This window comes from Colius striatus, chromosome 1 (assembly GCF_028858725.1).
Source record: "Colius striatus isolate bColStr4 chromosome 1, bColStr4.1.hap1, whole genome shotgun sequence".
Classification (NCBI taxonomy): domain Eukaryota; kingdom Metazoa; phylum Chordata; class Aves; order Coliiformes; family Coliidae; genus Colius; species Colius striatus.
This window is the reverse complement of record NC_084759.1, coordinates 43,280,297-43,292,704: the sequence shown is the minus strand read 5'-3', so window position 1 is coordinate 43,292,704 and position 12,408 is coordinate 43,280,297. Positions and strand designations below refer to the sequence as shown.

Sequence of the window (12,408 nt, the reverse complement as noted above, 5' to 3'; positions counted from 1 at the left end):
GCCAAGAGGGCACATTGCTGGCTCATGTTTAGTGTATTGTCAACCAAGACTTCCAGTACTGTCTCTGTAGAGCTGCTTTTCAGTGGGTCAGTCCTCAACCTGTTCTGGTGCATGGGGTTGTTCCTTCCCAGATGCAGGACTCTGCACTTATCCTTGTTGCTCATGAGGTTCCTCTCTGTCCAACTCTCACTGTTGAAGTGAAAGAAAAATATTTCCACCACGTAAGCATTAAATGTTACAACATTTCAAGTGTAAAACATGAATTGCTGTTTAATGCAGCCCAGTAATTTGAACCTTATTCTGTTTCTAAGTTGGGATCGTGTTATGATAACCTATATGTGAACTATTGTTAAGTTTTGGGTTTATGGTTGTGATGGTTTGGCCATGACTGGGTACCTGGTGCTCACCAAGTTGTTCTATCACTGTTAAACTGGACAGGGGAGAGAAAAATACAAGAGGTTTGTGAGTTAAGGACAGAGAGATTGCTCAGCAATTAGTGTCCTAGGCAAAACAGACTCAACTTAGGGAGAAAAGAGTTTGATTTATTAATGAACCATCAGAATAGGGAAATGAGAAATAAAACCAAATCTTAAAACAGCTCTTCACACGCTGCCCCAGCATGGGTCACCCACTGGGAGAACAGTCCTTCAGGTACCGACTGCTGCAGCCTGAGTCCCTCACAGCATCACAAGTCATGACAGCAAACCTGCTGTGGCATGGGCTCCTCTCTCCACAGGCATCCTGCCAGGAACTTGCTCCAGGGTGGGTGTCCCACAGAGTCACAGCTTCCTTCAGGCATCCACCTGCTCTGGCGTAGGCTCCTCCACGGGCTGCTGGTGGATCTCTGCTCCCCAGTGGTCCTCCATGGACTGCAGGGGCACAGTTGCCTCACCGTGATCCTCACCACAGGTCACAGGGGAGTCTTTCTTTCAGGGCCTAAGCACCCTCCTCCCCCTTCTTCACTGACCTTGGTGTCTGCAGAGATGTTTTCACATTCTCACTCCCTGTTGCTGCTGCAATTTAGCAACAATTGCTAAATTGTTGTGCAGAAACTTCTTCCACTTCTCAAATACATTATTCACAGAGATGTTACCTCCATCACTAATTGGCCAGGCCTGAGTCAGGTGTAGGGTCCAGCTTAGAACTGACTGGCATTAACCCTATCAGCTACAGGGGAAGCTTCTGCTTAAAGAAGCCGCCCCTGTAGCATCCCCCACTATCAAAAAAAAAACTGGCCTGGGCAAAACCACTACAGTGGTTTAGAATCTGTTTGTTTTTTTTTTTTTAAATGGAGGTTTACAAGTTTTCTATGTGGGTGCAGTGTGGCTTGGCTTTAGAAATGTAGTGCAGAATAAGAGTGACTTTTACATAGAAAACAAATATATGATTATTAGATATGGGTGTAGCACCTTGGTTTCCTGCCCTGGTCATCACTGCCTGCCCCCACACCTTTTTTATTTTTGCAGCAATTATTAGCAATTATTGATAAAAAATTGTAGACTATATAACTTATCTCTACCCTATGAATATTACTGCTTCCTATCCCTCCTTTCTTTTTGCCTCCTGATGTTTTCCCTCTTTACCATTAACTCGTAGAAGTGCTGCTTAGGACATTTAGCAGAGAGAGTGGATGGAGAGCCAGAGTTCACTATCTTCTGTTCTTATGTTACTTGAAGAAAACTGAAAAATCTGGAATTCGACAGAGACAGAAAATATACTTCCAGTTATCAGCATCCACCTGTTTAGTTAATTCGAAAGTTTTGAACTCCCTTATTTAGCTTTATACGAATGAAAGGAATAAAACCTTGGGACGTGGTGGTTCATGTAGCAGGCAAATTTATTGTAAGCTAATGACTGGATGTATAAAGTGGATCAACTGGAATAAATATTTTTCTCTGTAAACCCATATGCACCTTCTCAAATAATTTGGCAGTGTTTTCTGTGGCTTTTGTATTGTATGGTGTTTCAGCCTCAAGAGGGCATCCCTTTCTAAGGGATGTTTGAACTGTGCACAAAGTCTGGTGAGCTTCTGTGTTATGCAGAGGTTGTATCAGATGGTTATTATAGCCTTACTTATCTTAACAACAGATTAACTTTCCACTCCTAAATTACAGTCTATTTCCATGACATCTGAGAATAAACTATTATTGTGGTAATCTGATTCAAGAGGAAGGACAGAAAGTAATCTATGTATGGATTTTGTCCTTTGAGAAAACAGTGGATTGAGGTGTGAGACAAGTGTAAAGGAAACCAGAGGGTTTTGGTTTTCCTAATTACTTTGTTGAGCAAACTGATCAAAAGACAGAGAAGAGCACTTGTAAGTCTGGTTGCTCTATTTTATGAACCAAACCCGTACCGTTAAACCTCTCCTATGTAATGCATTCTTCCATTTAGCAGGGGCAAGGACAAGGACAAGTCACACAGCAGAGTATGGGCATCTGTGTTTCATTCTCTCTGTCTCATAGCCTCTTATTTTTTAGGAAAAAAAATACCTTCATATATTATAACAACATTCATGATTCTTTACATGGCATTGCAATTTCTCAGACTTGAATTTGGGTTTCATTATTCAGCCCCTCAGATTTTAATTTTTTTCTTTAGTATCTTTTAAAACTGACAGAGAAAGGCATTTCTAATTTCGTCTTCAGTGTTTGGAGAACATCATCTGCTTCTGTTTTGTCTTTGTAAAATACAGAAAGCTTATATGAGGGATATGATTAGGTTTATTGCCTTTACAGATTCTCAATCTGTTCCTCTGAAAATGATACATTAGTCCTTCTGCTCATTGAAATGACCTTTCATCACTTTTACCCCACCTTTTATGGTGTTAGCTGAAAATCTGCTTTTTGAAGGTTAATGTTGCACATTTTATAAGAACTAAATGTTTAAAAATTGGCCTTCCTTTCCACCAAAAATGAACTTGAGATGTTTTGTCTAGTACAAATATTTTTTTTTCCACCAGACAGATGTGACAAATTTGGGGCATTTATTAAGTTTCACAATGTATGTTTCATTGTGTATCTTGATTTAAGAAGGTACACTTTCAATTTATGATACCAAATGAAGCAACAAAGATAAAGATTTCTGACTGTCCCACTTTTTTCCAGCTTGTACAAGAACCACTAAATCAAGAAGCATAATTCTGTTGTCCAGTATTTGAAGCTCCATTGTTTTTTGAAAGTGACATTGATTTCATATTCCAAGAAACCAAATGCTTTGGAAGGGGGGAAAAAAAAAAGCAAAGCCTAAAATTTCATCTTCTGCTTGAACCTCTTAGAAGCTGGTCTTCTACTAGTTCTTGTACTTTGTGAGTGCCTTGGATTGTAGTATTCCAGTAGCCATTCAGTAAAGGATATTTAGAGGTGCAGAAAAAGTGGAGTTTAGTCTCCACTTTATTCACAGGAAAGATATTGCATACACCTGTGGATCATGATACCCTTATCACCAAGAAATCAATATACTAGGATGTTTGGAGTTTTTTCCTTGAAGTAATATAGCCCATAGTTTAAGAGCAGTCTGATTGGATTGTTAATAATCCTAGATCTGCACAAAATTAATAAATGGTTTCACTGAGTTCTTAGACAGGAAATGCATAATAAACTTACTACATCTCTAGGTGGACCTGCTTGAGCAGAGGAGTTGGACTTAGATGATCTAGAGGATTATGAAATGTGAGGGAAGTTTTTTAACCTCTGTAGTTCAATTGACTTAGCTTTAAAGCTGAAAGCTGATATTGTGTGTTTGCCTTCACAGCAGATTCAAAAAAACTGTTAGGGTGTATATATAGATTTTTGAGATACAGAAGAGTCATACGTTAAAACCATTCAGTTTTCTAGTGCCAAGTTGTAAGATATGTAGTAGTTCATTATCATTGATATCAGTCCAGATCTATTTTGATGCAGTTTGGTACTGGAATAACACATGAGGCTGTATATTCAGTTCTTGTAATGATTAACATAGTGGGTTTTTAACAGCAGCTTTATTATTTTGAAGATATTCATGTTGAACAAGAACTAAACTTTTATTGTCTTTTAATCTTTAATTACAGAAGTTTTGTTTTGATTTTTAAAAAGGGGAAAAACCCTTCAAACTTGCAGTATGTATGTAAGGAACTTTTCCCAGGTTTTTATTATCTTTATGTTTTTGTGCTTATTGCTAACAATGATCCAATGCTGCCTGTGTTGAATAAAATCGACTGCAGAGTAAATGATTGCTTTTTTTAATGTTTCAGCTTGCAATAATTTTGTAGTAGTAAGGGCAAGGAAGGATATTGAAGTTATTGTGATTTTTTTATTAAGTTTTGTAATATATGATGTTAAATGGTCAAACTTAAAAGCTCATGTTTTTTTCTAATACCAATAAAAAGTTAAGTGTAGATAAATGTGTTGTGAACCATTGCTTTGGTTTGGTGTAAAAAATTGTGGCTACCATATTCCAGAAAATTAAATCACTCTATTAAAACATCCAGTTCACTAGGAGTCGGACTTCTTTTTCTCTCTTCTCTGCTAACATAAACTCTTCTTTCCCATCACTGCTGTCATAGACGTATGTAATAAAATTCACTCCATACTCCCTTGCCAATGAGTGTGGTCATTCATGATATCTATCCCCCTTAACAAGAAGAAAAAGACAAAAACCTTCGACCCTCACCACTCCCCAAGAATACAAGAAACAAACAACGAATAACCTTGTTAGTCGTGACCTTGACTCAGTCTAGTCTAATGCTCCTCCAGATTTTGCCTTTCATGTTCAAGCAAATTTGTCCTATACTCTTAACTTAGGACTTCACTGTGCTCTCTCTCTACATCAAGGTATTACAGGGAATTGCTTCCTCCCAAATGCCTTAAGTCCAGTTTTTCACAGTCTGTTCTCAAACCAGCATAGGCTTTGGTTTTATGCAACTGAAGAGAAAGTATAAGCCTGCCTGGGGATTTTGTTGTTGTTGTTATGGGATTTTATTTATGTAAGTCTGTCATTCTTCCTGTCCCATCTTACTCTTCCAGAAAGGGAGAATACGGGGCAGAATTTAAAAGATGTTTTTCAAAAAATATTTTATCTCAGTATTTTTCCAAGTCTGATGACAGCCTCATGAAGTCTGTTCTGTGTCTTGGCAGCAGCTGACAGTAATATGCCAGTAGTAGATACCAAGGAAAGGGTGGGGAAGGTAATGGGTAGGGTAAGGTCATCATGGGTAGTCTCTTAGAACAGTTTCCCAGCTCTTACTTTGTGGCTCATGACTTCTGAAAACAGGATGGTGCTCTCTTAGGCCCTGATAGATTTTCTTCTTTTTTTTCTTTTCATTCAGTTTGTCCATTAAGTTATTATTATCCACAGCATCCTCCTGAGGGAGTTTTTGAACTTGCCATCTGTTTCCATTTAATGACAAAACAACTAATCATATTTTAAATTGTAAATAGACATGTAGAAAAAAAGCTTAAATTTGTATTTACCAATAGATGAAAATTAACAAGTAGAATAGCAAACAACACATTTAAAATAATTTATAAAAAATCCTGACCCCTGTTAAGATGATTAATCACAAATTCTTTTAGTCTTTTGACTGTGGCACAGGTTTGGATCATTCTGTAGCCAGAGATGCTTTCATTTTCTGTTGCAGTGTCTTTATCAAGTTATGAGAAGTAGACAATAAAGGAAGACGGAATACATTGAAATTTCTTCTTGCCTTCTTCCCTGCCTGAAATATAATTGGTACTTCAGCAGCAAAATTCAGTCTCCAGTTTGAGAATCATTTGAGATTGCTTGTATTAAGCAAAGCTTGAAACTTCTAATAAACGTAAACCTGATCTTGTTTTTCAGACTGAAAACCTAGAGAATACAATAACCATACCAGATATCAGATTACATAGCAACCCTTCAGCTTTTAATGTTTACTGCAATGTCCGCCATTGTGTGTTGGAGTGGCAAAAAAAGGAAGCATCTGTATCTTTGGCTTCAAAGAACAGCGTACAGAGTGGTGATTCAGATAGCGATGAAGAAGAGGAATCCAAAGAGCCACCTATTAAACTTCCAAAGGCAAGTAGCTGGATACTGTTTGAAGTGTGCCATCTTTGTGATCTAAAGTTGGTGTGTTCTTTGTGGGGGATAAACAACACCATTATAAGCCATCTGTTCAGCAAATAGCTGTATTTTTATTCGTAGTCAATCTAGTCCAGAATCATCTGGTTTGATTAACTGGGAAGATCTACATGCCTGCCCAATAACTGATTTAAAAGCCAACTAAATGTCAGGTAAATATTCAACTTGCACTCCTTTATAAGTACTGGTACTTGAAAATAACCTGCAGCCTCAAAAGTCTACACAAAATGCAAATAAAGCAGCTCTTGCACCTGTTTGAGCTACTAACTGGTAGTGATAAAGGATGCTTTCTCGTGCTTTAACCCCAAAAAAGAGTACATCTTTCTGCTATTGGAATTCAGTTGGTGGAGTGCTTTCAAATGATTTGCCCAGGTATACGTGTGATTGCAGTAGCTGTCAATTATTCTTAATACCTTAAGTTTTTTAATCTTTCTTTTCTTTGGCTTTGGTGCCCTCTGGCACTGATAAATACAGTAATAATGCACACTAAGATTTTGGACTCTACAGTTCAACAGTTAGGGTAGGATTCTTTTCTATATATTACTTCAACGCTTATAGTAGGATTAATGGTGGAAAGTCAGAAGTAATCTATATGGGATTTGGTTTTTCTGTTTACTGAATCACTTGTACTATGTAGCTTCTGTGCATTCAGTTTTTTAATGCTATGAATCCTGCTTCCTTTGTTATACTTCTGAGTCTAAAAAGCATATTTAGAATAACTTCTTGTTTATATTTGCTCAAAAATAAGTACTGAACCAAAAAGGTTCTTGCAGCAATAATTATATAGAATGTTCTAGCTGCTTAAAAAGTAAGAATTTTATAGATGATTGTGTTTAGGTAATATTATCTCAAGGGCAAAGTTGTGACACTCTGGAAAATAGTGGTGGAGAACTGCAGAACATAACCATGTCAGGTAATTCAACTTGGTAACTGAAATTCTTTGGCTAATAGTTGTAAAATAATGTGTGGTCAGTAAAAATAAAGCTAGCGTTATGCATGAACACCATTAATGCATCCTTGTGGATTGCATTAAATGATTCAGCAAGTGCTCTTGTAGCTGCTTAATTTAAAGTTTTAAGTAAAAGGTAATATAGCTAATAATATTTATAAAGAACAATGGGTTTTAAAAAAGAGTTTCAAATTAGCAGACGTTCAAAGAAGGACGAAATTAACAACTGACATGAACCAAATGCTTGCATGTGGTAATTAAAATAGTGGTATTGTTAAAGGTGTTGGAGAGCTCATAAAAAAGAGACTTAGAAAAGTAGTGCAGTTTTAAAAAGATGATAGCTTAGAAAAAATGGTAAGGAAACTAGGTAGGAAACTTTTCCTTTCTCAAAGCAGACAATCAGTGAGGTATTTTGTTACATTTAATACAGCAAATATAAAAGTGATGAAAATTAGCAAGCTTTCAAACTATTAATTTTCAGCAAAGAGTCTGCAAAATACCAATGAATTCAAGAAATTTTACTGATTGAACAATGGTTTATATGAGGTACAACCTCAGTACTTTTAATAACTGTCCAGCTAATATTGGATTGTTTAGATCATTGTGAGATAAGATGCTTTGTATTAATTTCTCTTGCATCCATACATTCCAAAAAGATCTGTCTCCCAGACAGTAAAACTTTTAAGAGACTAACTATGTAAATATCTTTGTAGCCTGAATGTGTCCGTCTTTGAATATATTATCATCTGATTCTTATATATAAAGAACAATATTGAGTAGGGCTTAGTTTGTTAAATATCAAGACAGAAATTGCTGAAGTTTCTGAAAGTAATTGCTAGCTTATTAAAAAGAATATCATTGTATTTTCAGTTTGGCAGTGAGGTGAAAGATTAAGAAAAAAAAATGTGCTTTTCCAGATTTTCCAAAGTTAAACTTGATGAAATTAGTCCTTGGTGTGTGTTTTTGTGATTTGATTTTTTTTTTTAATTCACAAAAACTAGTTTAATGGAGAATAAATTGAAAACATTACACTTTTTATTCAGTTGAGATTGACTTAACGTGTTTTATTGTGTATTTTTTAAATCTTAAATTTGAGAAAATGTCAGGTTTGTTAGAGCTTTTATTTAGAATACATTTTGGAATTAAAAGTTGCCCTGTGCAATTTCTGTAAGAAGACTGAGATCAATTATTGTTAACAATTGTTTTAAGAGACATGGAGATACAATTTGCTAATCTTCAGGTATTAGCACAATAAGATTTTTGTTGCATCTGGACAGTTTAATAACTTGCTTTCATAGCTTTAGGGTTTTTTATTTACAAGAAATACTTCCCTTTCCCTGACTTAATTAATATCTTATTTATTTAGTGTTTTAGCTTATGATGGGGAGTTGTCTCTACTTTATATAGGGCAGATTCGGTTCTACTAATTTGATTTGTAATTGTTAAGATCTATAGAAGGATACCCCTCCAATACTAAACATAACACTGGGTTATGAGTGATTCACAAAAGCCCTTTACTAAAAGGAATAAATAGTGGATTAAGGTGATTAAGGTAGAATTAACTGGTTTAAATATTCTCTGTTACTGCAGTGACATACCTTTTGCTGTTTAGCTGATAAGAAAAATGGAAATGTTCAAGTTGTAACAAAAAAAAAGGAAACATAATTACTGCCTCTAGAAACTGACTTTAAGTTTTTAAAATTTATTAGGAGTGTGTTATGTGTGTAAAGTATTTTTGTGTATGTATAATATATATAGATTAATGCAGAGTATTGATATTCTTAAATACAGAAAAATGAGAATTGGAAAATTATGAGAGAAGGAAAGATGAAGTAAAACAATAGTATAGACAAGACTTCTTGAAAAAATAGACTTTCTTAGAGGAATTAAGTATGAATCGTAACATCTGCATCCAGTCTAGAATTTTGTATATTCTTTATAAGATGGGCTTATGCTTTTGATCTAAGAGGCAAAAGGAATGGAAGGATGGCTACATGGAGAACATCAATAAAAACTGACAGGCTGTAGCAGAGACTGAGGCTGCAGCAGTGCTTGTTCTGACTCAGACTTCTGCCTTCAAAGAGCAGTGAGAATATGCTTAAAATGTCTTGAAACAATCTGCTTGCTTATTGTGTCCTTCAGTGTGTAGTTTGGAGGACTTGAGAGAAGAAAATACACACAGCATGTGTGTATATATATAAAAAAGTGAAGAGATTTGTTTTAAGAAGCCTACCCAATCTTTTGATTTCAGATATTTAAAAAAAAGCAACCTGAAGCTTTTTTACTGTAGTAGAAGTTCAGAACATTTTCTCCATTTTTAGGTTCCCTGTTCTCTCCAGCTGCCTCTGTCTGCTACGAGATGAGGTCTTATGTCTGAAGATTGGAAAGAATACAATAAACTCCTCAGTTTTTCTCAAAGATCCTATTACTGAAAAGAAAGTGTATTTCTAAACAGGTGCTACAGTGTATTTTACTCTTTAGCCTGCAAGATGATGCCGAATTTCGGATCCTGGAAAAGCCATCTGTGCTGTTATTTTGTGGATGACTTTTTTTCCTCCATAGATTCTGTGCACATGCCTTTCCCCACTCTATTGAAGATATGAAATGTAAGGTGTCATTTGCAGGAGAATTGCTGTTGCACTTTGAAGACTTGATTTGATTATATTTCTGTTCTTCCTCTAAATACCAAACAGGTGGTAAAATAACTTCTGAAAGAGAGGAATTGAAATAAATTGACAGCAAAGACTGTTATAAGGCATTCAGTGGAACTTATAGCTGACTGTCATAGTGTCTAACTTAAGCATGAGTGGCAGTTCCATTAAGAATTTTAGTTGTTTTTACATTTCAGTCTTTTTCCTTAGATTTTACTCAGGGCTAAATCTAAACACTCTAAACATGGAGGTACTGCTGCTCACAGAAACACATAGTTTTGATTATATGGTTATTTATTTGTAATGATATAAATCTGCTCACTGTCTTTCATCCTCATCATTATTTCATACTGAGTTTCAGAAGGAAGTGAAAGGGAAGAGTCGGTGGGAGAGAAGCATAATTGTAATCTCAGAATATTTAGCAATTCTAAAAGGGAAAGTTACAAGTGCCTGGAACGACACTGTTACAGATGTTGTGTTCATTGGCGTAATGCGTGTCTATGATGAGTACATATGGAGTTTTAGTGACAAGTAATTAATCTTTATGTTGTCACAAAACCAGCCTCAGAGGCTTTGGAGGGGAAGGTACTGGCACTCACTGCCAGTATCAGCTGTCAAATGTATTGTTACTCAAGTCGGAAAGTCAGGTTGCAAGCCAACTCTAGCTTGCTGGCTCACATTAGTAAGCCAGAGATCTGTCGAAGTGTGAACTCCATAGAAATTAGAAGATCTCAGAGAATTGGATTGTATAGTCCAAAACTATTACTCTGTATATGCTCTTTCATATGATGACATCACTTCTGTACATTATTTGCCGATATAGTTATGTAGATGCATTATTAATTTTGATTCTCATTTGATTTACCATTGCATTCTATATTACATTTGTTATTCGAATAACTGTTTTGTTCTGTAAACAGTGGGGTATGCGTTAATTGATGAAGATCCAAAAATGTTACATTAACAGATATTCTGAAATATCTGTACTTCTTTAGATCATTGAAGTTGGATTATGTGAAGTCTTTGAACTGATAAAGGAGACAAGGTTTTCTCATCCATCCTTGTGTCTCAGGAGCCTACAAGCTCTACTTAATGTGCTCCAGGGCCAGCAACCAGAAGGCCTACAGTCAGAGCCTCCTGAAGTCCTAGGTAATATCTCATCTATTACTGTATTTGTATTAACATGCATCTGCTATTGTATTGGACAGAAGAAAATGGTTCCTAGCAAGTATTTGAGAGATAGTAACCTTCTTAGATGAGTTTTTTCTGTAGTGCAAAATCTTCAGGGTATATGTAACCAATACTTTCTCAGCATTAATCTTTTGTAGAATAGGAATACTGGCACTTAAAGGGGGATGTGTGTGTATGTGTATCTGTGTGGAAAAAAGTCCTATTTTGTTGCTGTGTTTTCACTGAATCATAGTACACCTTACAAATAGCGATTCATTTGTATTACTGAAGTTATGAAACAGTCTTATTGGAAAGAAAGTAGCTCTGCAGTGAACTTGTTGTGTGATCTGCTATTGTAATCTATAGCTTAGCCATTTAATGTCATTTATATAAAGCTGCTGAACGAAGTGTCAGAATTCTTGCTTTTGTTTCTTCTGACCATCCAAAAGCTTCCCTGAAAATGAATTTTGCTTTTAATCATATTGAAAATAAAAGTTGAACTTGCAGAGACTTTTAGTATGTGATTCATTGTCTGTTAAGTTAAAATTCAATTATCTTGTGTTAATTCATAGTTTTTACTGGTTTATACAACTGCAGGCAAGGCTAGACTATAAAAAAGGTAATCTTCAGACTTCCTGTGTTTATTTTTCCGTGTTATGGCTTAACAGTATTCCATTTCCAAAGAATATGGTAATTTGTTACATGAAGTTTGTGTTGATGCATAGAGTCTTACAAAGCTGCAAAGAAGACTTTGTTTTGATTACTGCCTTAGTGATTATTTGTATAAACTATCAAAGCAATTGAGGTGGATTTCTGTTCACACCTGGATTGTTGCAGATGTTCAGCTGCTAAACAATGCTTGAAAGAAGCATTACATCAAAACAATTTTCAGGCTTTGATTTGAAGTGCTGGTTTCGGAGAAATTGGAATGTGCATCAACATGGGTGTCATGGTAATCGAGATTAGACAAGTTTGGTCAAGACCTACACATCATCTCAGTGATGAAGTAGACTTAATAGGGAGTTAAAGTAACTCCTTCTCACCCATTTCTTGTTAATATGTTTCACTGTAACGGAAGGACATAGTTTTTCTTGATCCTTGGACATTGTTATTATCGAGACTCGGCATTTTCTGACAGAAGAAGAATTAAAAGTTAAGGATGATTTAGGCCTATTTAAATGGATGCTTTCTTTTTTTTTTTGTCTGGAAATAGGACTAAACCTAATGGCTGAGGAAAGATGCATTATGTATTTTGTAAGTTTAATTCCTGTTGACTGACTGACAAATTGCTTGGTATCATTTTATTACTTGTCTATTTAATTGCTGTGTATTATCTGCAGAATCCCTGTTCCAGCTTCTTCTGGAGATAACTGTCCGTAGCACGGGAATGAATGACAGTACAGGACAGTCCTTGACAGCACTTTCCTGCGCTTGCCTCTTCAGTTTGGTAGCTGCATGGGGAGAGACAGGAAGAACGTTGCAAGCAATCTCTGCCATCCTCACCAATAATGGCAGCCACGCTTGTCAGACTATTCAGGTCTT

At 35.9% G+C, this 12,408-nt stretch overlaps 1 protein-coding gene across 16 annotated transcripts in view; it reads left to right on the top strand.

Annotated features, from left to right (window-relative positions):
* MYCBP2 (MYC binding protein 2) overlaps positions 1–12,408 on the top strand; it is a 186,516-nt gene that overhangs the window by 30,512 nt on the left and 143,596 nt on the right. For all 16 annotated transcript variants that reach the window (XM_061995807.1, XM_061995793.1, XM_061995769.1 and 13 more), the window contains exons 3-5: positions 5,818–6,033; positions 10,692–10,845; positions 12,207–12,403. In XM_061995807.1, coding sequence (XP_061851791.1) covers positions 5,818–6,033; positions 10,692–10,845; positions 12,207–12,403 — 567 coding nt within the window. The remainder of the gene's footprint in view (positions 1–5,817; positions 6,034–10,691; positions 10,846–12,206; positions 12,404–12,408) is intronic.